This window comes from Oncorhynchus clarkii, chromosome 7, assembly GCF_045791955.1.
Source record: "Oncorhynchus clarkii lewisi isolate Uvic-CL-2024 chromosome 7, UVic_Ocla_1.0, whole genome shotgun sequence".
NCBI lineage: Eukaryota > Metazoa > Chordata > Actinopteri > Salmoniformes > Salmonidae > Oncorhynchus > Oncorhynchus clarkii.
Genome location: NC_092153.1, coordinates 34,919,274 through 34,942,795, shown reverse-complemented (window position 1 = coordinate 34,942,795; position 23,522 = coordinate 34,919,274). Strand labels below are relative to the sequence as shown.

General features: G+C 42.4%; 1 protein-coding gene across 1 annotated transcript; it reads left to right on the top strand.

Annotated features, from left to right (window-relative positions):
• Positions 1–1,772: 1,772 nt before the first annotated feature.
• LOC139413227 (inhibin beta C chain-like) lies at positions 1,773–11,258 on the top strand. The gene is made up of 2 exons (XM_071160364.1): positions 1,773–2,607; positions 8,305–11,258. The coding sequence occupies exons 1-2, from the start codon at positions 2,109–2,111 to the stop codon at positions 9,105–9,107; spliced, it is 1,302 nt and encodes a 433-aa protein (XP_071016465.1). The 5' UTR covers positions 1,773–2,108; the 3' UTR covers positions 9,108–11,258.
• Positions 11,259–23,522: the final 12,264 nt, after the last annotated feature.

Genomic DNA, 23,522 nt, shown 5'->3' with positions numbered 1-23,522 from the left:
TTAAACTTGTTGCCTGCCTCACTGCCTTTGGAACGACTTCCATTGTTAGGGCGGAGACATGAGTTTCTCGTCATTATTTACATATCTCTGACTAACACCGATGTCATCTTTATTTAGGGAGCAGCTGAGCGGTAGTGGTGACCGACCAATAATAATTTGCAGAGGTGGGTAGAGTACTGAAAATGTGTAGTTAAGTAAAAGTGCAGTGACTTAGATTGTAATTTACTCAAGTAAAATTAGCCTTAAACTACTCAAGTAAGAGCAAAAATGTACCCGGTCAGAAAACCACTTAACTACTAGTTACATATTTAGTTTGGTAATGTTTTACACCTTATGGTAAACTGTGACAGCAAACAAAAGGGACAACAACTTAGTGCACTTCTGCACTAGGCCTTTACTAGTCACCTATTAGCGGACCGATTTAGCTGTCTGTAGCGCGAGCAACAAAAGATGTCATTTCACAAGCCACAATAATAAAATGTGCACCTTACTGTAGCCTCTAGTGTTGCAATGCCTGTTGTAGTTTCATTCTAGTATCCACAACTCCCCACATGGTGGCGAGGAAGTACTAGTCTGGGTACCAGTCTTTTTAGCAAACATTCCACTCCAATCCATTCCTGTCATTGGCCAAATAATCATTTGACCAATGACTGGAGTGGCAAGGAGTGGAATGTAATAGTTGAATAGAGATGGCATTCATGCAAGGCAAGTATTGAGATGTGATAAAATAACCATGTGAATTATTATAAAACTACACCTCTGGTTCCACTAGGGTTCACATAGGCCTACAATTTAGGCCTACAATTTAGGATAATTGGTTACACTATGTGAGTGTCTTCTATTGTGCTGTTATTGTGAATGTCATTGACCTGGTTCAGATGTGTTAGTGTGCAGTGAGTGGGCAGGCAGAGGCAGGCCTATTGGCCAAGGCCTATATACACAGAAATATGCTTGGTACAAAATCTGTATTTTATTCATAATCTCTTCTTGTAGATGCAGGCTAATATTGTGCTAACATTGTATGAATAGCTGCTTATCTCTATCAATCCCCTTTCAAGCCAATTGCAGCAATGCTTGTTCACCATGGAGCCATTAATAACTTTGAACTGTGTATTGTGAGTTTATTTGACACCATTTTGCATTTTGGCTAAAAACGCAAGCCTTGCTTTACAGTACACATAGCCCATAATAATGGCCATCCAATTCAGACCCTGGCAATAGGCATTAGGCCAAAAATGGTTTTATTTATTTTTAGTTCACCTTTATTTAACCAGGTAGGCTAGTTGAGAACAAGTTCTCATTTACATCTGTGACCTTGCCAAGATAAAGCAAATGATTCACATGGTTAAATACATGATACAGAAAAAGCATAGAATAGAATAGACAAGACTTCGATTAACATAAGTACAATTTCAAGTTGTAATTGAGAGAGTACTTCAGTTATCAATACTGGCCCCTCCCTCTGCAGAAACCTTCCCGACAGAGCAATAGGCCTAATTGATTGCATCATATTTATTGTAGGCCTACATGTGCTGATTTACATTATCAAGCTATCTGACCAGATGGAGCTTGAGTAAAAAGAGGGGTAACTACCTGGGATAAAGTTCACAGTTCGTGACGCGTCGCGCTGAGTAATACCTTGGCTCCATGCCATTATTCAAATAATGACGCGTCAAAGGTGCCTACGCTTATGGGCTACGTGGCATGCCACAAGTGTTTGGCAACTGGAGTTTATTATTCGGTGATATAGTGTAGTGATGACTGTGATCGATAATATACCCTCTCTTGTCCTTCACAGCACTGTGCGTAATAATGTGGCCAATTTGATCACTGTGCGCTAAAGCGCGTGTGCCATGCTATCCGCCGTCTCTCTCTGCTTTGTGTGTGCGTGTGTGTGTGTGTGTGTGTGTTGTCAGAGACAGTGCCTGTCATTTCCTTGATGCGCTCATTGGTGTGTTCCTATAACGGGTCACAACTTTTGGTGGATTACCCCAGTTCTGTGGAGCATCATTAGGTGTTGAAGTACCACTCACGCTCTCTCATCCTTGTCTTCGAGGTATCCACCTGCAGGAACAAGGTCCCTCTGACTGGAACAGTTCAGGAACTGAATGAATGCAAATAGATCAACATCCAAAGCAACTCGGGGAACAACTTTTTCAAACATGCTCTCTTTAATATTATCGGATCTTAAACTTGCGCCTGCTTCTAAAATACATAGTATCCATGTGTCTAGAGAGCCCACCAACATGCTATTTTCTTCTTCCACATTTCTAATGTTTTCATTGATGACGTCTCTGCTGGTGAAGGGACTGGAGACTGCGACCACCGCAGGGACCACGTCTGGCTGCGCGTCTTGTGGCATTCCGCCGATGGAGAAGGATTCGGAGCAGAGGCTCCTGGTTGAGATCGCCAAGCAACAGATCTTGAACAAGCTGCACCTGAAAGAGAGACCGAACATCACCTCGACTGTGCCCAGTGCTGCGCTTATCACGGCTCTCCGCAAACTGCACGCGGGGCGAGTCAGACCGGACGGCACCATTGAACTTGAAATGAAGATCAATGATACAAAAGATCAGGGATATGAAATAGTGAGTTTCGCAGAAATGGGTAAGTTAAGTTATTTTGAACATTATAGTGTAGCCTACACTAGTGTCACTTTTGTTTACTTTCTTATGGACTTTATTGGGCGTTTGGTTATTACCTCCATTGTGGACTACTGACTGAATCGAATGCGCTTTTGGAGAATTGGAAATAAGCCAGGTCAATTAAAATACTGAGCTCAGACATTTACATTGAAACCCTGACTTGAGATAACTGGGGAATATCAAGGTAGGCCTACAGATGTCTAATCTGAACTTGATCACTATTTTGTTGGCAATAATTTTCTAGATGCTTCAGGAAATTCAAATGAACTTAGTGATTCAAGCTGGTCTCAGAACATTTTGTATTATTCTGTACTTAAATTGAAGACCCTCAATTTAGTTTAATAAGCTACCTTTCTTATTGTATTTATTAATCAGATGGCCATCCTATCCATGCTAGATTTCAGAGATGTAAATTATACATCGGCAGGTAAGGGTGCTCTTGAGCTGCTAGATGTTCTTTAATATTCCGTCATCAGATTTGTCACCAATGCTAATTTAAGGACACATCACTGCACTCTATACTCCTCTGTAAATCTCTGTATTTTATTTTTTTATGTTATTTTTAGCTTTTATTTAATCAGGTAGGCTAGTTGAGAACAAGTTCTCATTTACAACTGCGACCTGGCCAAGATAAAGCATAGCAGTGCGACAAAAACAACAACAACACAGAGTTACACGAACAAATGTACAGTCAATAACACAAATGAAAAATAGAAAGATCTATGTAAAGTGTGTGCAAATGTAGAAGTGTAGGGAGGTAGGCAATAAATAGACTATAGAGGAGAAAATAATTACAATTTAGCATTAATACTGGAGTGATAGATATGCAGATGACGATGTGCAAGTAGAGATAATGGGGTGCAAAAGAGCAAGAGGGTAAGTAATAACATGGGGCTGAGGTAGTCGGGTGTGCTATTTACAGATTGTCTGTGTACAGGTACAGTGATCGGTATGCTGCTCTGACAGCTGATGCTTAAAGTTAGAGGGAGATATAAGACTCCAGCTTCAGACATTTTTGCAATTCGTTCCAATCGTTGGCAGCAGACAATTGGAAGGAAAGAAAGCCAAAGGAAGTGTTGGCTTTGGGGATGACCAGTGCAATATACCTGCTGGAGGTGTGCTATGAGTGGGTGTTGCTATGGTGACCAGTGAGCTGAGATAAGATGGGGCTTTAGCTAGCAAAGACTTATAGATGACCTGGAGCCAGTGGGTTTGGCGATGGATATGTAGTTATGGCCTGCCAATGAGAGCATAGAGGTCACAGTGGTGGGTGGTATATGGTGCTTTGTTGACAAAACGGATGGCACTGTGATAGACTACATCCAGTTTGCTGAGTAGAGTGTTGGGGGCTATTTTGTAAACAACATCGCCAAAGTCAAGGATTGGTAGGATAGTCAGTTTTACGAGGGTATGTTTGGCGGCATTAGTGAAGGATGCTCTGTTTCGAAATAGGAAGCGATTCTAGACTTAACTTCTGATTGGAGATGCTTAATGTGAGTCTGGAAGGAGAGTTTACAGTCTAACCAGACACCTAGGTATTTGGAGTTGTCCACATATTCTAAGTCAGAACCGTCCAGAGTAGTGATGCTAGTCGGTCGGGCGGGTTCGGGCAGCGATTGGTTGAAAAGCATGCATTTAGTTTTACCAGCATTTAAAAGCAGTTGTAGGCCATGGAAGGAGTGTTGTGTGGCGTTGAAGCTCGCCTGGAGGTTTGTTAGCACAGTGTCCAAAGAAGGGCCAGATGTATACAGAATGTTGTCGTCTGTGTAGAGGTGGATAAGAGAATCACCAGCAGCAAGAGCGACATCATTGATAAGAGAAAAGAGTCGGCCTGAGAATTGAGCCCTGTGGCACCCCCATAGAGACTGCCAGAGGTCCGGACAACAGGCCCTCCGATTTGACACACTGAACTCTGTCTGAGAAGAAGTTGGTTAACCAGGCGAGACAGTAATTTGAGAAGCCAATGCTATTGAGTCTGCCGATAGGAATGCTGTGATTGGCAGAGTCGAAAGCCTTGGCCAGGTTGATGAATACGGCTGCACAGTACTGTCTTTTATCGATGGCGGTTATGGGGGGCACGTTGCTGCAGTTGGTGCTGAGGTGTTGGCCGGAGTAGGGGTTGCCAGGTGGAAAGCATGGCCAGCCGTGGATAAAATGCTTATTGAAATTATCGATTATCATAGATTTATCGGTGGTGACATTGTTTCCTATCCTCAGTGCAGTGGGCAGCTGGGAGGAGGTGCTCTTATTCTCCATGGACTTTAGTGTCCCAAGACTTTTTGGAATTAGTGCTACTGGAAGCAAATTTCGGTTTGAAAAAGCTAGCCTTAGCTTTCCTAACTGACTGAGTATATTGGTTCTTGACTTCCCTGAAGAGTTTCATATTGCGGTGGCTATTCAATGCTAATGCAGAACGCCACAGGATGTTTTTGTGCTGTTCAAGAGCAGTCAAGTCTGATGTGAACCAAGGGCTATATCTGCTCTTAGTTCTACATTTTTTGAATGGGGCATGCTTATTTAAGATGTATAGGAAAGCACTTTTGAAGAGCAACCAGGCATCCTCTACTGACGGGATGAGGTCAATAGCCTTCCAGGATACCCGGGCCAGGTTGGTTAGAAAGGCCTGCCCGCTGAAGTGTTTTATGGAGCATTTGACAGTGATGAGGGGTGGTCATTTGACCCATTACCCACGCATGCAATGAGGCAGTGATCGTTGAGATCCTGGTTGAAGACAGCAGATGTGTATTTAGAGGGCAAGCTGGTCAGGATGATCTCTAAGAGGGTGCCCATGGTTATGGATTTAGGGTTGTACCTGGTAGGTTCCTTGATCATTTGTGAGATTGAGGGCATCTAGCTTAGATTGTAGGATGGCTGGGGTTTTAAGCAAGTCCCAGTTTAGGTCACCTAACAGTAACCACTCTGAAGATAGATTGGGGGCGATCAATTCACATATTGTGTCCAGGGCACAGCTGGGGGCTGACGGTGGTCTATAACAAGTGGCAACGGTGAGAGACTTGTTTCTGGAAATGTGGATTTTTAAAAGAAGAAGCTCGAATTGTTTGGGCACAGACCTGGATAGTATGACAGAACTCTGCAGGCTATCTCTGCAGTAGATTCCAACTCCACCCCCTTTGGCAGTTCTATCTCCCTAATGTTATAGTTAGGGAGTAACTCTGGAGCTCTGTCAGAGTGACCATCGGTTTCTTGTTCACCTCCTTGACCAAGGCCCTTCTCCACCGATTGCTTAATTTGGCCATGTAGCCGGCTCTAGGTGGTTCCAAACTTATTCTATTTAAGAATGGATACCACTGTGTTCTTGGAACTTCAATGCTGCAGACATTTTTTGGTACCCTTCTCCAGATCTGTGCCTCGACACAATCCTGTCGTCTCAGAGCTCTACGGACAATTCTTTCAACCTCATCGCTTGATTTTTGCTTTTACATGCACTGTCAACTGTGGGACCTTATATAGACGGGTGTCTGCCTTTTCAAATCATGCCCAATCAATTGAATTTACCCCAGGTGGACTCCAATCAAGTTGTAGAAACATCTCAAGGATGATCAATGGAAACAGGATGCACCTGAGCTCAATTTCTAAAAACCTGTTTTCGCTTTGTCATTATGGGGTATTGTGTGTAGATTGAGGATTTGTATTTATTTAATCAATTTTAGAATAAGGCTGTAACGTAATAAAATGAAAAAAGGCAAGGGTTCTGAATACTTTGCACTGTATATGGTAGTCGAGACATTGGAATAATTTTACGATTTCAATAGCGTTAATTTTAAAAAATTCACTATATAATTTCATGTATATGTGATGGTGAATGCATACTAAAGTGTGATGTTTTAGTTGTTACAAGTGTTACAACAGTCAAACAATCAATACCGAAATTTCACTTTCAGTCATGTTACTAATATGGAAATCAAAGACGTTTCACCATGGAATTAAATTTAAGTTAAAAGTAGACATATATTTTTTAGCTAGCTACATGGTTGACACTGCAGCTAGCTATCTTAGTCAGCTTGGCAACCTACTGTAATAGCTAGTTAGCTATTGCCACATACATTCGATTAATCTGTTCACTCTTTATGCCAATAACTAGTTGGCCAACAAACAGATCATATGGGGAGTTAAAAACAGGAGATTAAACTTTGTCAGATTGTGGATTAGCCAAAACTAGTTAACTAGTCCTCGAAACACAATTTCAATAGCAGAAATATATCTTATAAATACTTATCTTACTCCAGAAATCTATAATATTACAAACGCTGAAGGTAATTATTAAAGTGTAACTTTCCTCTGATTGAGTCTGGCTAAGAACCCACGAACAAAGATATCCTCAGGAGAGAAGTAAGCGGTGGTGGAGATAAAACTTGGTTTAAAAGAACAACTTGGAGAGCCAATGGACTGAGGAGTTTGGATGACAAGCTATTTTGAATACATTTCATCGGTCAAGGGGTTGTGAAACGTTCATACAGACGTAAAGGGGAACCAATAGTATCGATTAATGTGTAAAAAAAAAAATGAGTTAGGTTATCTGACAGTGACGATATAGATTTATATTACTATGTAACTGAAGTTATTTGGTATAAATAATGTAACAGAGTAAAATGTAAGTTGCTTCATTCAGAAATTACTTGAGTAAAAGTACAGCCTACAGAGAGTAACTAGAAAAGTACTAGTTCCTTCAATTTAAAGGGCAGTAGTGGGCCAGATTTGAAGCCATGCCTACATATGTGTGCCATTGTCAGTGGCTGTACCCGCTGGACCTAAGATAAATTAATGGTTATCTCGCGTATTGCTTGCCTTCAATATATAATAAAACAATTTATTTAAAAAAAACGGATTATCCCAAATGAAAAATACATCTTCACCCTACAGACATTGGCAATTTATTATATTCCACATAAGAATTCACATGAGACCTGCTGTAGCCTGCACGTAGCTTACATAGGCTACTTGAACTGACACCCAGTGAACCTGCGGTCTAAGTTATTGTATAAGCTCCAAACACTGCTTCCAGCTGCCCCCTGGCGGCAATTCTAAATATTAAATGTCCATTAAAATCCTCCAGGATTATTTTCCTCCTGCGATTATATATTAAGATCCGACATCTGTACCTCGAGCTTTAGCTCATGTCATTTCTATTTGACCTCATTCCAATTGAAACTATTAATGATTTGATTTCAATTTTGAACCTGGGTGACGTAACATAGTAAGGTAAATCCAGGACACTTCAATTAGTGTGATATGTTACGTATTTTGAGATTGTATCTTTGCTTAAATAAATAACATGCTGTAACTTTGACTTGTGAACTTATATGAAAAATATTGGCATCACTTAGAACTACAGACTGGTACAGGGTACAGCAGGGCTGTCAAACTCATTCCATGGAGGGCCTAGTTTCTGCCTGTTTTTGTTTTTTCCTTTCAATTAAGCCCTAGACAACCAGATGTGAGGAGTTCCTTACTAATTAGTGACCTTAATTCATCAATCAAGTACAAGGGAGGAGCGAAAACCCCAGAAACTCAGCCCTCCATGGAATGAGTTTGACACGTGATTTACAGTAAATTATATATACACCTACAGGTAATACTGTTTATTGTGATAAAATGCCAAACCAATCCTCACACTCTGTATCTACTCTCTTTGATCTAGATGAGATGGACACTACTGGTGCTCAGCCACGCCTCACCTTCCAGTTCCTGCAGGAGCAAGGCCACAGCATTCAGGTGCTCCAGTCAGCCCTGTGGCTGTACGTCCGCTCCTCTGACGCCCCTAACTCGGGGCCCCGCCCCACCGTCACAGCCCACATCTACCTCTCCGGGCCTAGGGAAAGCTGCTCTAACCACACCCTCCTCCTAGAGAAGATCCTGGATGTGCAGAAGAGCAACTGGTACACCTTCCCCATTACACACACCCTGCAAGCGTTCATGGACGGGGGCCAGCGGCTGCTACAGCTGGAAGTCACCTGCGCAGAGACCGGGATAGCCGGGGAGAATGGCGTTAGCCAGAACCTGTGTGAGCTGGGTAAGACCGTGGACATGGTCCACCAGCCGTTCATGGTGGCCCAGGTGCGGCTCCGCGAGGACCCCAAACACATCCTCCAGAAGAGGTCCCTGCAGTGCGGAGATGATGTTACGGTCTGCTGCAAGAAGGACTTCTACGTGAAGTTCAAGGATATCCAGTGGCAGGACTGGATAATAGCTCCAGAAGGGTACCACATGAATTACTGTATGGGCCAGTGTCCCCAGGCCCTGGCTGGGTCTCCAGGCATCGCGTCTTCCTTCCACGCTACAGTCTTCAGCCAGCTCAAAGCCAATGGCATCAATACAGCAGTGTCTTCCTGCTGTGTGCCCATCCAGCGCAGGCCTCTGTCTATGGTCTACTTCAACTCACAGCACAGCATCGTCAAGACCGACGTCCCTGACATGATCGTAGAGTCCTGCGGCTGTACGTAAAGAAATGGAAGAAAGAGAAAGACGAGACATTCAGCTAGTTATGCTTTTAGTCTGAGAAGACTAGATTGAACGTGTCACACATGCACAGACAGATGCAAACACATACATACATACATACTTCACGATCATGTAGTATAGAATTTAAGACATTCCGTCTTCATCAATTCGATAGAGGGTTTTTGAATGCCAATGGGGAATAGTACTGAGTGCTCAAAGGGGTTTGTTCAGTCAATTGGTCATACACAGATAGCACATGACAGAAAGAGGAGAGAGATTCATGTATCGCCTTCATTCCTTTTTTAATTTACTGTAAAACTATGAGCTGTTATTATTGTATTTCCTTTTATACTTTGTTTTTTTTGTATTACTGGTGAGCGTGAGGTGAGCTAAGACAGTAAGATTTATGCAGTCAGTGCCTGGACCTAAGGGAAATGGAGTAGAGCTTACTCTTTTTCTTTGTTTCTAATAAGATGTGTGTTGCATCGACAATTTTCACACATATCCCACGTACATATCCGACTGAGAATGCCCATCATAATATAGTGCCATTGTATACACTAGTATAAAAATATAAAAATCTTAAGTTGAAAGTTGTCTAACTCCTTCTAGTCCATTACAAGTATAGTTACATACATTGTAGAGCATTTTGGACTTCCCCACTGTTTTGTAATTTAGAAGGCAAATTGGGTGTTCTGATTCTGAATTCTAAATTCTAAACTGTCTTGAGAGCCATAGAGGAGCTACGTTCTAGAGACTCATGCAATTCTGATGATTTATACAACACAAGACAGCAGTAAAAGCTTTAAGAAAATCTCACTCCTGGGAAACCACCCAGGCAGGAGCAGATATCTGATGTGGATAGGTTAAAAATGGTTTCATCAGCATCTGCACTGTATTATTTGCTCAGATAGTCAGTTAGGCAACAGTCTGGCTTTGACGGCATGAACTCAAGGTTATTACTCAGCTGTACAAGCAAACATTTAGCTATTGCCACAGTGTCAGGGAACGTGAAGGTCCATGAAGCACACAGGTCAACAAGCATGTGCATGTTCCAAGGCACATTGTAGTTTGCATTTTCCAAAATCTAAAGTTTAGGGCTGATGTAAATTAGATTAATCCATTCAAGAAAATGAAGTATCTATCTTTGTTTTCGTGCTATAATGTTTACACTAAATGGGTATAATGTTGGTTTATGATAAGTTTAAAGCTGAAACCTCTTTGCTGCTTTGTTACTGGTGTGCATCTTGCGTGTGGTTGGCAGTAACCGTGTATACTGTACTGTAGACTTTCCTACCCTACCCTGGACTATGGTTCAAAAGTCCCATATTGCATTGCAGTATGATATGCTAGCATGGCCCTCAGGATCACATAGCAAACACATCCTGGTTACCTTGCTCTTTAGAACATTAGAATAATAGAACATTATATTGTTTTTCTGCAAGCACTTCCTGTCCTAGAGCTTAATGTATGTCACATTGAGGAGCCATCCTTCCATAGGGAACATGTACTGCAGTCTGGAATGTACCATGATGATAACTAATACCGTTGATTGTGAGACCAAAAAGTGAAAGTTTTTCCAAACAGAAAGCGTCATAACTTTCATGATTGGCAATGATTTCTTCATGAGCACTTTATCGGCTTACTGTATATTTATGAGATTCTGCAACGGGTTGTTCTCTACTGCCATTTCCTATTTTTGGTACTCAGTCACTGCATGTTTAGAACAATGATAATGGCCAAAATATTGTTATCGGGTTATTTTCGTAAGCCCTTGCTTTATGTACAGTATGTATGGCCCTTGAAATAACTTCATATTGTATCTGTTGTAAACAGAATTTCTCTATACTGTAACTGGATAATGACACCAGCATTTTGATTGAATATCAATTCCAGTAGATTCTATTGTCTTTTTATATTACATGATATTTTGAATAATTTGTATTAATAAACTTTATTTTTTTTATGTGTCTATTGTACTGTATTCCATAATTCTATTGAAAATGTATTTTAAACAAAACAAATATTTTTGACTTGACACTGATGATGTTTTTGAATTCTCAAGGAGTTGCACTTCCTGTTTTACCAGAAAGAAAATGCTTACAAAGAACAACACAACACTGCAACTTAAGGGGAAAATTCATTAAAAAAAAATATATTTTTTACATGTGGACTTATTTTCACTCTTCTGTCCTTGTAGTTTTTTTTGTATTTTGTTTTGTTACATAGAAAATTGGTTGTCATCACTTGCCTTTGACTACAATGCGTTATGAAAATGTTTAAAGCATGTTAGAAAACACAAACTCTAAACTCATATTACATCAGAATCCCATTCTGAATGATTTCTCTGCATTCAATTTTGTAAAAAAAAAAATCCACTGTCCCATAAATCAATATTTGCATATTTTTGTTATTGTTGTAAACAGTATCATTCAAACATGGATTTATGGCACAGTGGAATATATATATATTTTTTATTGAGTGCAAAGACATCATTCAGAATGGGATGATGCAATATGAGTTGGTGTGGAGAATTGTAGTGTTTTCTAATACGCTTCAGACCTATTTGCATATAGCATTATAGTCAACTGCAAGTGATGACTCGGCAACTTCCCATTTTAATGTTTACACAGCTATGACTTCAAACATCTTCATCAAAATACAAAATTCTAAGCTACTCTCTTTGAAAAGACAGTAACACAATTCAACTTCCCATATTTAAACCGCAAAGTACTATGACAGTGATTGGATTTATTTGTATATATATATATATATATATATATATATATATATATATCAAAAACGAAAATCAATAGCGTCTGAAAGGCAAAGAGCGTGTTTGCCCGGACAAATACTGGAAGTGGTTTTATGGACTGTCTATGTTTGTCAGGTAAATAGTTGCCATATTTCTGGCACCCAGCAGCCTCTGTGAGCATATCATGCATCCACCCGCACCCGGGCCCCAAAGGTCAGAGAGAAATAGGTTATGGTCAGCACGTAAATGCTCTGGCGAAGGCCGAAAGGTTGAAAAGTTAGAATGATAAAACTTGAATAGTTGACGCACTCAGTTTGCTGGAGTTTCCGAAAGTTTATCTGGTATGTAGTAGTGTAGTGTTTCATATCACACCAAGTTCTCTATAATCACAATCTCTTCAAAATACATAGTTGGATACATTGGTAATATATACTGAACAAAGATATGCTACAATTTCAAAGAATTTACTGAGTTACAGTTCATTTAAGGAACTCAGTCGACTGAAATTAATAAATTAGGCCCTAATCTATAGATTTCACGACTGGGAATACAGACATCCATTTGTTGGTCACAGATACAAAAAAAGGAAGGGGCATGGATCAGAAAACCAGTCAGTATCTGGCGTGACCACCATTTGCCTCATGCAGCGTGAAACATCTCCTTCGCATGGAGTTGATCAGGCTGTTGATTGTGGCTCTTTGGAATGTTACCTCACTCCTCTTCAATGGCTGTGCGAAGTTGCTTGATATTGGCTGGAACTGGAACACGCTGTCGTACACGTCAATCCAGAACATCCCAAACATGCTCAAAGAGTGACATGTCTGGTGACAGCGCTACTACTCCTGTCTCTCCTTCAAGATCCTGCACTACCTTGTCGGTCCATCTACGCTGGACCGGTTCGTCAGCTTCCTGCAGTGCCTTAATAGACTCTGGGGCGGAGGGCTGTTTTATGGACGAGACCTGGGCTCGGGAACATGACATTCCTCTCAGACAGTTAAGGGAGCCCACGGCCTTGTTCGCTTTGGATGGTAGTCCTCTCCCCAGGATTCAGCGTGAGACGCTACCTTTAACCCTCACTGTCTCTGGTAATCATAGCGAAACCATTTCTTTTTTAATTTTTCGTTCACCTTTTACACCTGTTGTTTTGGGCCATCCCTGGCTAGTTTGTCATAATCCTTCTATTAATTGGTCTAGTAATTCTATCCTCTCCTGGAACGTCTCTTGTCATGTGAAATGTTTAATGTCTGCTATCCCTCCTGTTTCCTCTGTCTCTTCTTCACAGGAGGAGCCTGGTGATTTGACAGGGGTGCCGGAGGAATATCACGATCTGCGCACGGTGTTCAGTCGGTCCAGGGCCACCTCTCTTCCTCCACACCGGTCGTATGATTGTAGTATTGATCTCCTTCCGGGAACCACTCCCCCCCGGGGTAGACTATACTCTCTGTCGGCTCCCGAACGTAAGGCTCTCGAAGATTATTTGTCTGTAGCTCTTGACGCCGGTACCATAGTCCCCTCCTCCTCTCCCGCCGGAGCGGGGTTTTTTTTTGTCAAGAAGAAGGACGGGTCTCTGCGCCCCTGCATAGATTATCGAGGGCTGAATGACATAACAGTGAAGAATCGTTATCCGCTTCCTCTTATGTCTTCAGCCTTCGAGATCCTGCAGGGAGCCAGGTTTTTCATAAGTTGGACCTTCGTAACGCTTACCATCTCGTGCGCATCAGGGAGGGGGACGAGTTCCGTTAGGGCACTTTGAATACCGGGTTCTTCCTTTCGGCCTCGCTAACGCTCCAGCTGTCTTTCAGGCATTAGTCAATGATGTCCTGAGAGACATGCTGAACATCTTTGTTTTCGTTTACCTTGACGATATCCTGATTTTTTCACCGTCACTCCAGATTCATGTTCAGCACGTTCGACGTGTCCTCCAGCGCCTTTTAGAGAATTGTCTTTTTGTGAAGGCTGAGAAGTGCACTTTTCATGCCTCCTCCGTCACATTTCTCGGTTCTGTTATTTCCGCTGAAGGCATTAAGATGGATCCCGCTAAGGTCCAAGCTGTCATTGATTGGCCCGTCCCTAAGTCACGCGTCGAGCTGCAGCGCTTTCTCGGCTTCGCGAATTTCTATCGTCGTTTCATCCGTAATTTCGGTCAGGTGGCAGCTCCTCTCACAGCCCTTACTTCTGTCAAGACGTGCTTTAAGTGGTCCGTTTCCGCCCAGGGAGCTTTTGATCTCCTCAAGAATCGTTTTACATCCGCTCCTATCCTTGTTACACCTGACGTCTCTAGACAGTTCGTTGTCGAGGTTGACGCGTCAGAGGTGGGCGTGGGAGCCATTCTTTCTCAGCGCTCCCTCTCTGACGACAAGGTCCACCCTTGCGCGTATTTTTCTCATCGCCTGTCGCCGTCGGAACGTAACTATGATGTGGGAAACCGCGAACTGCTCGCCATCCGCTTAGCCCTAGGCGAATGGCGACCGTTCCTTTTGTCGTTTGGACTGACCATAGGAACCTTGAGTACATCCGTTCTGCCAAACGACTTAATGCGCGTCAGGCTCGTTGGGCGCTGTTTTTCGCTCGTTTCGAGTTCGTGATTTCTTATCGTCCGGGCTCTAAGAACACCAAGCCTGATGCTTTATCTCGTCTCTTCAGTTCTTCAGTAGCCTCCACTGACCCCGAGGGGATTCTCCCTGAGGGGCGTGTTGTCGGGTTGACTGTCTGGGGAATTGAGAGGCAGGTAAAGCAAGCACTCACTCACACTCCGTCGCCGCGCGCTTGTCCTAGGAACCTTCTTTTCGTTCCCGTTCCTACTCGTCTGGCCGTTCTTCAGTGGGCTCACTCTGCCAAGTTAGCCGGCCACCCTGGCGTTCGGGGTACGCTTGCTTCCATTCGCCAGCGTTTTTGGTGGCCCACCCGGGAGCATGACACGCGTCGTTTCGTGGCTGCTTGTTCGGTCTGCGCGCAGACTAAGTCCGGTAACTCCCCTCCTGCCGGCCGTCTCAGGCCGCTTCCCATTCCCTCTCGACCGTGGTCTCACATCGCCTTAGATTTTGTCACCGGACTGCCTTCGTCAGCGGGGAAGACTGTTATTCTTACGGTTGTCGATAGGTTCTCTAAGGCGGCTCATTTCATTCCCCTTGCTAAGCTTCCTTCTGCTAAAGAGACGGCACAAATCATCATCGAGAATGTTTTCAGAATTCATGGCCTTCCGTCAGACGTCGTTTCGGACAGAGGTCCGCAATTCACGTCTCAATTTTGGAGGGAGTTTTGCCGTTTGATTGGGGCTTCCGTCAGTCTCTCTTCCGGCTTTCACCCCCAGTCTAACGGTCAAGCAGAACGGGCCAATCAGACTATTGGTCGCATCTTACGCAGTCTTTCTTTTCGTAACCCTGCGTCTTGGTCAGAACAGCTCCCCTGGGCAGAATACGCCCACAACTCGCTTCCTTCGTCTGCGACCGGGCTATCTCCTTTTCAGAGTAGCCTCGGGTACCAGCCTCCGTTGTTCTCATCTCAGTTTGCCGAGTCCAGCGTCCCCTCCGCTCAGGCTTTTGTCCAACGTTGCGAGCGCACCTGGAAGAGGGTCAGGTCTGCACTTTGCCGTTATAGGGCGCAGACTGTGAGAGCTGCTAATAAGCGTATCCTTGTCGAGGGCGCACCTATCTACAGGGTCCGTAAGATTTTGGACATGCGTCCTCGGGGCCGTGGTCATCAGTACCTAGTGGATTGGGAGGGGTACGGTCCTGAGGAGAGGAGTTGGGTTCCCTCTCGGGACGTGCTGGACCGTTCGCTGATCGATGATTTCCTCCGTTGCCGCCAGGTTTCCTCCTCGAGTGCGCCAGGAGGCGCTCGGTGAGTGGGGGGGTACTGTCATGTATTGTCATGTTGTGTCTTGTTTCTGTCCTTTCTCTTCACCCTGTCTCCCTCTGCTGGTCGTACTAGGTTACCTTTTCTTCCCCTCTTTCCCCCAGCTGTCCCTTGTCTTCTCTAACTTCAGGATTTCACGACTGGGAATACAGACATCCATGGATGTTGAACTCCTCTTCAATGGCTGTGCGAAGTTGCTTGATATTGGCTGGAACTGGAACACGCTGTCGTACACGTCAATCCAGAACATCCCAAACATGCTCAAAGAGTGACATGTCTGGTGAGTATTCAGGCCATGGATGAACTGAGGCATTTTCAGCTTCCAGGAATTGCATACAGATCCTTATGACACGGGGCCATGCATTATCATGCTGAAACAGCAGGTGATGACGGCAGATGAATGGCACCACAATGGGCCTTGGGATTTTGTCACGGTATCTCTGTGCATTCAAATTGCCATCGATAAAATGCAATTGTGTTCATTGTCCATAGTTTATACCTGCCCATACCATAATCCCACCGCCACCATGGGCCCTCTATTCACAACGCTGGCATCAGCAAACAACTCGCTCACACGACGTCATACATGTAGTCTGCGGTTGTACGAACTAGCAAATTCTCTAAAACAACGTTGGAGGCGGCTTATGGTGGAGCAATTAACATTAATTTCTCTGTCAACATGGACATTCCTGCAGTCAGCATGCCAATTGCAAGCTTCGTCAAAACTTGAGACATCTGTGGCATTGTGTTGTTTGACAAAATTGCACATTTAGAGTGGCCTTTTATTGTTCCCAGCACAAGGTTCACCTGTGTAATGCGGAATCATACTGAGTCATGCTGATCATTATACATTTTTTGAGAAATAGGCTTTTTGTGCGTATGGAACATTTCTGGGATATTTTATTTCAGCTCATGAAACATGGGACCAACACTTTACATGTTGCGTTTATATTTTTGTTCAGTGTCTTTCTTTTGCACTGAAAATCAAGGGGGAATTCCAACCCGAGTTAAATTGAATATAATTTCCTTTTTATACACTTTTATCTCTACGCTTCTTCTGACTTTGACTTAATTCCCTTACAATTCCACCACCTTTGCGCGCGAGAAATAAGATCGAGCAACCTGCGGAACGACATCTACTTTATTTTTCCCGATCGAAATAACACCATTCTTCATTCACTTTAAATTACAAATTGATAAGAGCCTGAGCTATTGATAATAGCTAGGTAAATGAGTAAGCCATTTGGATACATCTTTTTTTAATTGAACCTTTATTTAACTAGGCAAGTCAGTTAAGAACAAATTCTTATTTACAATGACGGCTTACATGACATTCTAGACGATCCTGTGCTTCAACTTTGTGACAACAGTTTGGCGAAAGCTCTTTTCTGTTTCAGCATGAGAATAATGAGTAAGTTATTTTGAATCAGATATGTTGTGCTAGGGCAAAAACCAAAACGTGCACCCAGGGGGGCCCCTAGGTCCAAATCCTGTTGTCGATTATTTAGGCAAATTTTGGTCTGAGTTCCATAATGATTCAAATAGGCTAGATGTCCCAAATTATTGCACAACATTAGTGTAACATGATCCACTAATGCTAGCGACCCTCAAGAACAACTACACAGAGGTGACAGAGGAAAGAAAGGTCAACGGAATGGAATGATGCAAAATGTAGGCTACAATTCAAGGAAACTAGCACTAAGTGACAGTTATGAATGTATGTGGGTATTAGTGATGGTGGATTCCGATACTGGCTAATATTTAACATGATACAAATTGTAAAATAAAACAGAGAAAAGCCTGGGCATAAAATAAAAACATTTTAAAGTGCACACCTCAACTCGGCAGGCCTTCAAATTTCATCCACGCAAATTATGAGGAAATAACGGCACAGCTATTTATAGCCTACTTGTTGAAAAAGGGCCACAACACATGTCATTTTGATATGATTTTCAGTTGACTTCCATATGACTGGTTTCACATTAGTCTCCAGTGATCATAAGGAAAAAATCATCTAAAACAATTTACTTTGTGTATTTTACAATCCCCTTCTACAAGAGGATTACTTACTCATTTACCTGTAGCTCTTATACATTTATAAATGACAGTGCATAGAGAATGCTGTTATTTCTATCTGAAGAAAAAAAACAAAGTAGAGGCTTTTTCAACTTGGGACTGGCACGTTTGCTCTACCTTATTCATGGTTTCCTCGCACTTGAAGGTGGTGGAATTATGAGGGAATTAAGTCATGGTCAGAATAAGGCGTATCTGTAGACACACCTTCATTTCTTTCATTTCCACTCCACGCCGAATGAATAGCAGGTGAATAGCACACTATTCTCATGCTTAAACTGAAGGTCAGAATACGCATAGAGATAAAACGTTCCATTACGAGCGCTTAAACCCCCCCCCCCCATTTAAAAAGTATTGTTGAGTGATGCAAATTCCATACATTTTACATGTCAATAATAATCACTTTGGGATAAACATTTGTTAAATAATAACATGAAAACCATCTCTGCCCATGCACAATTATGCTGCTGTGCTGCATGTGTTCTTCAGTTTGAGGACAGTAGCTTTATGTTGACATGTGAGGCATTCACTGCAGGAGTGACCTACACACTGCCCCAGGAAGTGAATTCATGAAAAGTAGATTGAGCTCCAGTGGAAACAAACCTAGTGAATCACTGATATACTGACACACTAACCCAGAGACCCACTACACTGTGCCACTAAAACCCTAATCCTAATCCTGGCCGCCTGCAGCACTCTACTTAATCTCCAACGCAAATCCCTAATACAGGGTTTAGAAGTCAGCCGCAACCTGTATACAGGATGTATCCCTTCAGGTGACAGATACTGTATATAGTAAATCAAGGAGAGATGGAATGATAAAATAGGCTTCCATCTAATTGGCAAAATATTTATGTGAATATTCTAAATTCTTGATGAAACAATATGAGCATTTTCCCACCAGAGAGTGATTTATTGTGGATAAAAGGCTGTAGGCCTACATGATGACGTACAGTATCAGTCAAAAGTTTGGACACACCTACTCATTCAATGGTTTTTCTTTATTTGTACTATTTTCTACATTGTGGAATAATAGTGAAGACATCAAAAACGATGAAATAACACATATGGAATCATGTAGTAACCAAAAAAGTGTTAAATCAAAATATAATTTATATTTGAGATTCTTCAAAGTAGCCACCCTGTGCCTTGATGAGCAGCCAACAAGCGCTCAGCATAACTCCTTCAAGACAGTTGGAAAAGCATTCCAGGTGAAGCTGGTTGAGAGATTGCTAAGAGTGTGCAAAGCTGTAACTACTTTGAAGAATCTGAAATATATATATTTTTTATTTGTTTAAATGAACACTTTTTTAGTTACTACATGATTCCATATGTGTTATTTCATAGTTTTGATGTCTTCACTATTATTCTACAATGCAGAAAATAGTAAAATTAAAGTGAAACCCTTGAATGAGTAGCTGTTTCCTAACTGTTGACTGGTACTGTAGTGCACATAAAAATAACTTGTGGTTAAATTCCCATATACCAAATAAAATGTTAAATGGTTTTCCTTCACGGCAGGGACGGCAGGGACTGGGAGACTAGTCAGGATCGAGGAAAGATGAATGAAAGCTAACTTTGGAGCGCTCAGGACTGCAGACTGGGGCAAGGTTCACCTTCCAACCAGGCAACAACCTTAAGCACACAGCCAAGACAACGCAGGAGTGGCTTCGGGACAAGTCTCTGAATGTCCTTGAGTGGCCCAGCCAGAGCCGGGACTTGAACCCAATTGAACATCTCTGGAGAGACCTGAAAATAGTGGTTCCAACCTGACAGAGCTTGAAAGGATCTACAGAGAAGAATGGGAGAATCTCCCCGAGTGCAGGTGTGCCAAGCTTGTAGAATCATACCCAAGAAGAATCAAGGCTGTAATTGCTGGGGTCTGAATACTTACGCAAATGTGATATTTCAGTTTTTTTTATTTTATAAATTTGCAAACATTTCTAAAAACCTGTTTTTGCTTTGTCATTATGGAGTAGCAAGTGTAAATTGATGAGGAAAAAAGCAATGTCATCAATTTTAGAATAAGGCTGTAACGTAACAAAATGTGGAAAAAGTTAAGGGGTCTGAATACAGGGCGAACTCCAAATACTGTTGCCATGTTGTGCAATGCTGCGCTCAAGCATGAATTCCACATCACTTGGGAGTTTCTCTCTTTTCAGGATTCACTTAATAATAGGCATGTCAGAGACAAGTGCGTCAAAAATACTGCAAGGTGTTTTTTACTCTGCCGCCCCACAGGCACAGGGTGTATTAAGCTTTCCTCGTGCTCTAGTGGAAGTCTATTGTCAACGGTGACAGCAGTGGCCACAGGCAGAACATCACACACTGTTGATGGTATTTTGGCCCATTCCTCCATGCAGATCTCCTCCAGAGCAGTGATGTTTTGGGGCTGTTGCTGGGCAACACGGACTTTCAACTCCCTCCAAAGATTTTCTATGGGGTTGAGATCTGGAGACTGGATAGGCCACTCCAGGTGTTATGGTGAGTGAATGAGGACCACTAACTTAAACAGAGCTTCTTTAATAACCAAACATAGGTACCTGACGATAGTCTGGCTCAGGCATGAAACACAAACAAGAATCCGACAAGGACAGGAACAGAAACAGAGAGAGATATAGGGACCTAATCAGAGGGAAAAAGGGAACAGGTGGGAAACGGGGTGAATGGGTAGTTAGAGGAGACAAGGAACAGCTGGGATGCTGACACCAGGACCTTGAAATGCTTCTTACGAAGCCACTCCTTCGTTGCCCGGGCGGTGTGTTTGGGATCATTGTCATGCTGAAAGACCCAGCCACATTTCATCTTCAATGCCCTTGCTGATGGAAGGAGGTTTTCACTCAAAATCTCACGATACATGGCCCCATTCATTCTTTCCTTTACACGGATCAGTCATCCTGGTCCCTTTGCAGAAAAACAGCCCCAAAGCATGATGTTTCCACCCCCGGGTGTGCTTCACAGTAGGTATGGTGTTCTTTGGATGCAACTCAACATTCTTTGTCCTCCAAACACGACGAGTTGAGTTTTTACCAAAAAGTTATATTTTGGTTTCATCTGACCATATGACATTCTCCCAATCTTCTTCTGGATCATCCAAATGCTCTCTAGCAAACTTCAGACGGGCCTGGACATGTACTGGCTTAAGCAGGGAGACACGTCTGGCACTGCAGGATTTGAGCCCCTTGCGGCGTAGTGTGTTACTGATGGTAGGCTTTGTTACTTTGGTCCCAGCTCTCTGCAGGTCATTCACTAGGTCCCCCCGTGTGGTTCTGGGATTTTTGCTCACCGCTCTTGTGACCATTTTGACCCCACAGGGTGAGATCTTGCGTAGAGCCCCAGATCGAGGGAGATTATCAGTGGTGTTGTTTGTCTTCCATTTCCTAATAATTGCTCCCACAGTTGATTTTTCAAACCAAGCTGCTTACCTATTGCAGATTCAGTCAGATTCAGTCCATTAATACAGGTAATGAATTGGTGGCTGACTAAATACTTGTTTGCCCTACTGTACATGTTATTCAATCATTTCATCCAAACTGCTTGCATCTGCATAGCTAGGAGGTAAAATAGAACTTGGTTCTATTTTTTACGCTTGATACGCTGCAAGTCCCTACTCTGCCAACTCATTGGTTTTTAGGAGCATAAACCCACGTGGGTGATTGAAAGATGAACTGAGGTCCACACTCCAGTCCAGTTGGTGGTGGTAATGTACCTCAAAGTTGGTTGCCAACCGCCATATAAAGTCAAAATAAGAACAAGAATGAAGGAGGAGAGATTACTAGAAACTAACTCGGTTTACCCTTTTTATCTGTGGATTAATTGTTAGAGTAATGGACTTTGTGCATTTCAGGTAAAATAACAATCCAATGTTTATATCCAAGGACAAATGAGCTAGCAACAGCAAGCTAGCTAGCTAGCTAATTTGCCATGAATGTTTAATGCCTTTCGATCTGTCCCAAAATTAATATAGTTGGTTCAGAGTTCATTTTGATATTTCAAACTGCGTGTCCTGATCGTGTCTGGTGTGGATGGACAAAATCAACATGCGCGCGATGGAGGACACACGTGCGCGTTCTAGTCAGTATACTGGTCTATACTGCTTTGGTGGAGGATGATGAAAAGGTTCCTATGGGTGATTGAGTACACCCTGTAGACGTGCAACTGTGAGAGTTGGAACTAAAGGCAAAATGGAATCAACAGATATTAGACCTTGAGCACAAGGAAATGGAAAGAGGTACAGGCAGACTAGAACAAGAACTAGGAGAACGTGCACATGCCATCTGATTAAAACTTGTTAAGGATGCTGCGAATTTTCGCAGTTTTTTTTTACAAATCGCGCAACATTTTAACGTCCTGCTACTCATGCCAGGAATATAGTATATGCATATAATAAGTATGTGTGTATAGAAAACACTCTGAAGTTTCTAAAACTGGTTAAATCATGTCTGTGGCTATAGCAGAACGTGTTCAGGAGTAAAAATCCCAGGGAAAACTGTTCACCAAAAACACAAAAAAAAAAATCATCCGCCAGTCTTTGGGATGTCTAAGGCGATAGAAAATAGATGAGGTTCCGTTTACAACGCCTACGGCTTCCACACGATGTCGCCAATACTGGCATTTCTTTGCACGTTTATCCTTGGTGGGATGACGTATAGGCACTTCCTGTCTTGGGGTGCACCCAGGAAATTATGAAAGTGAAAAAAATGGACGATGATTTCAAGACTTGCTGCTATCGAATACAGATCGCCCCGTGATCAATTTTATTGATTATTAACATTTATTAATACCTAAAGTTGGTTTACAAAAGTAGTTTGAAGTGATTTGTAAAAGTTTATTTTGTTAATTTTAAAAAGTGATGTTGCGTCGTGTAAAGGTGCATTTTCCTTGGATCAGACAGCCTTTATAAATGGGCATTTTTGGCATACTTTGACGGATTTAATCGGGAAAAAGACCCAATTGTGATGTTTATGGGACATATAGGAGTGCCAACAAAGAAGCTCGTCAAAGGTAATGAATGTTTTATATTTTATTTCTGCGTTTTGTGTAGCACCGGCTACCGCAAAATCGGTTGTTTAGGTGACGTTCTGGTATTTTGGGGGGTGCATGCTATCAGATAATAGCTTCTCATGCTTTCGCCGAAAATAATTTTACAAATCTGACTTGGTGGCTAGATTCACAACGAGTGTAGCTTTAATTCAGTACCTTGCATGTGTGTTTTAATGAAAGTTTGAGTTTTATCGAAAACTATAGGTGGCACTCTGAAATTTCTGCTGATTGATGTTCCTGCACTGGGATTAGATTCTGCATCATCCTTAACAGGCTAAAAGAGATGGAGCTGGAAGCGCGACAAAAAGAGATAGATCTGGAAGTACTCCGAATCAAATCAGGCCGTCCTACACCCTCAACAGAGTTTGATCTTGGTCGGAACAGCCGGATTGTACCGCCTTTCAACAAAAAAGGAAATGGATGTATATTTTACCCTGTTTGAGCAGATTGCCACATCCCTCAAACGTCTACAAGATATTTGGTCACTGATCCTCCAAAGCGTTCTTGTGGGAAAAGCCCAGAAAGTGTACACCGCTTTATCTCTTGACCAGAGCTCAGATTATAACACAGTTAAAGCTGCTATCCTTCAAGCATATGAGTTGGTCTCAGAGGCATACAGACAAGAGTTCCATAAATTATGAAAGACCGAATCACAAAGCCATGTTCAGTTCGCAAGGGAACAAGCATGACTT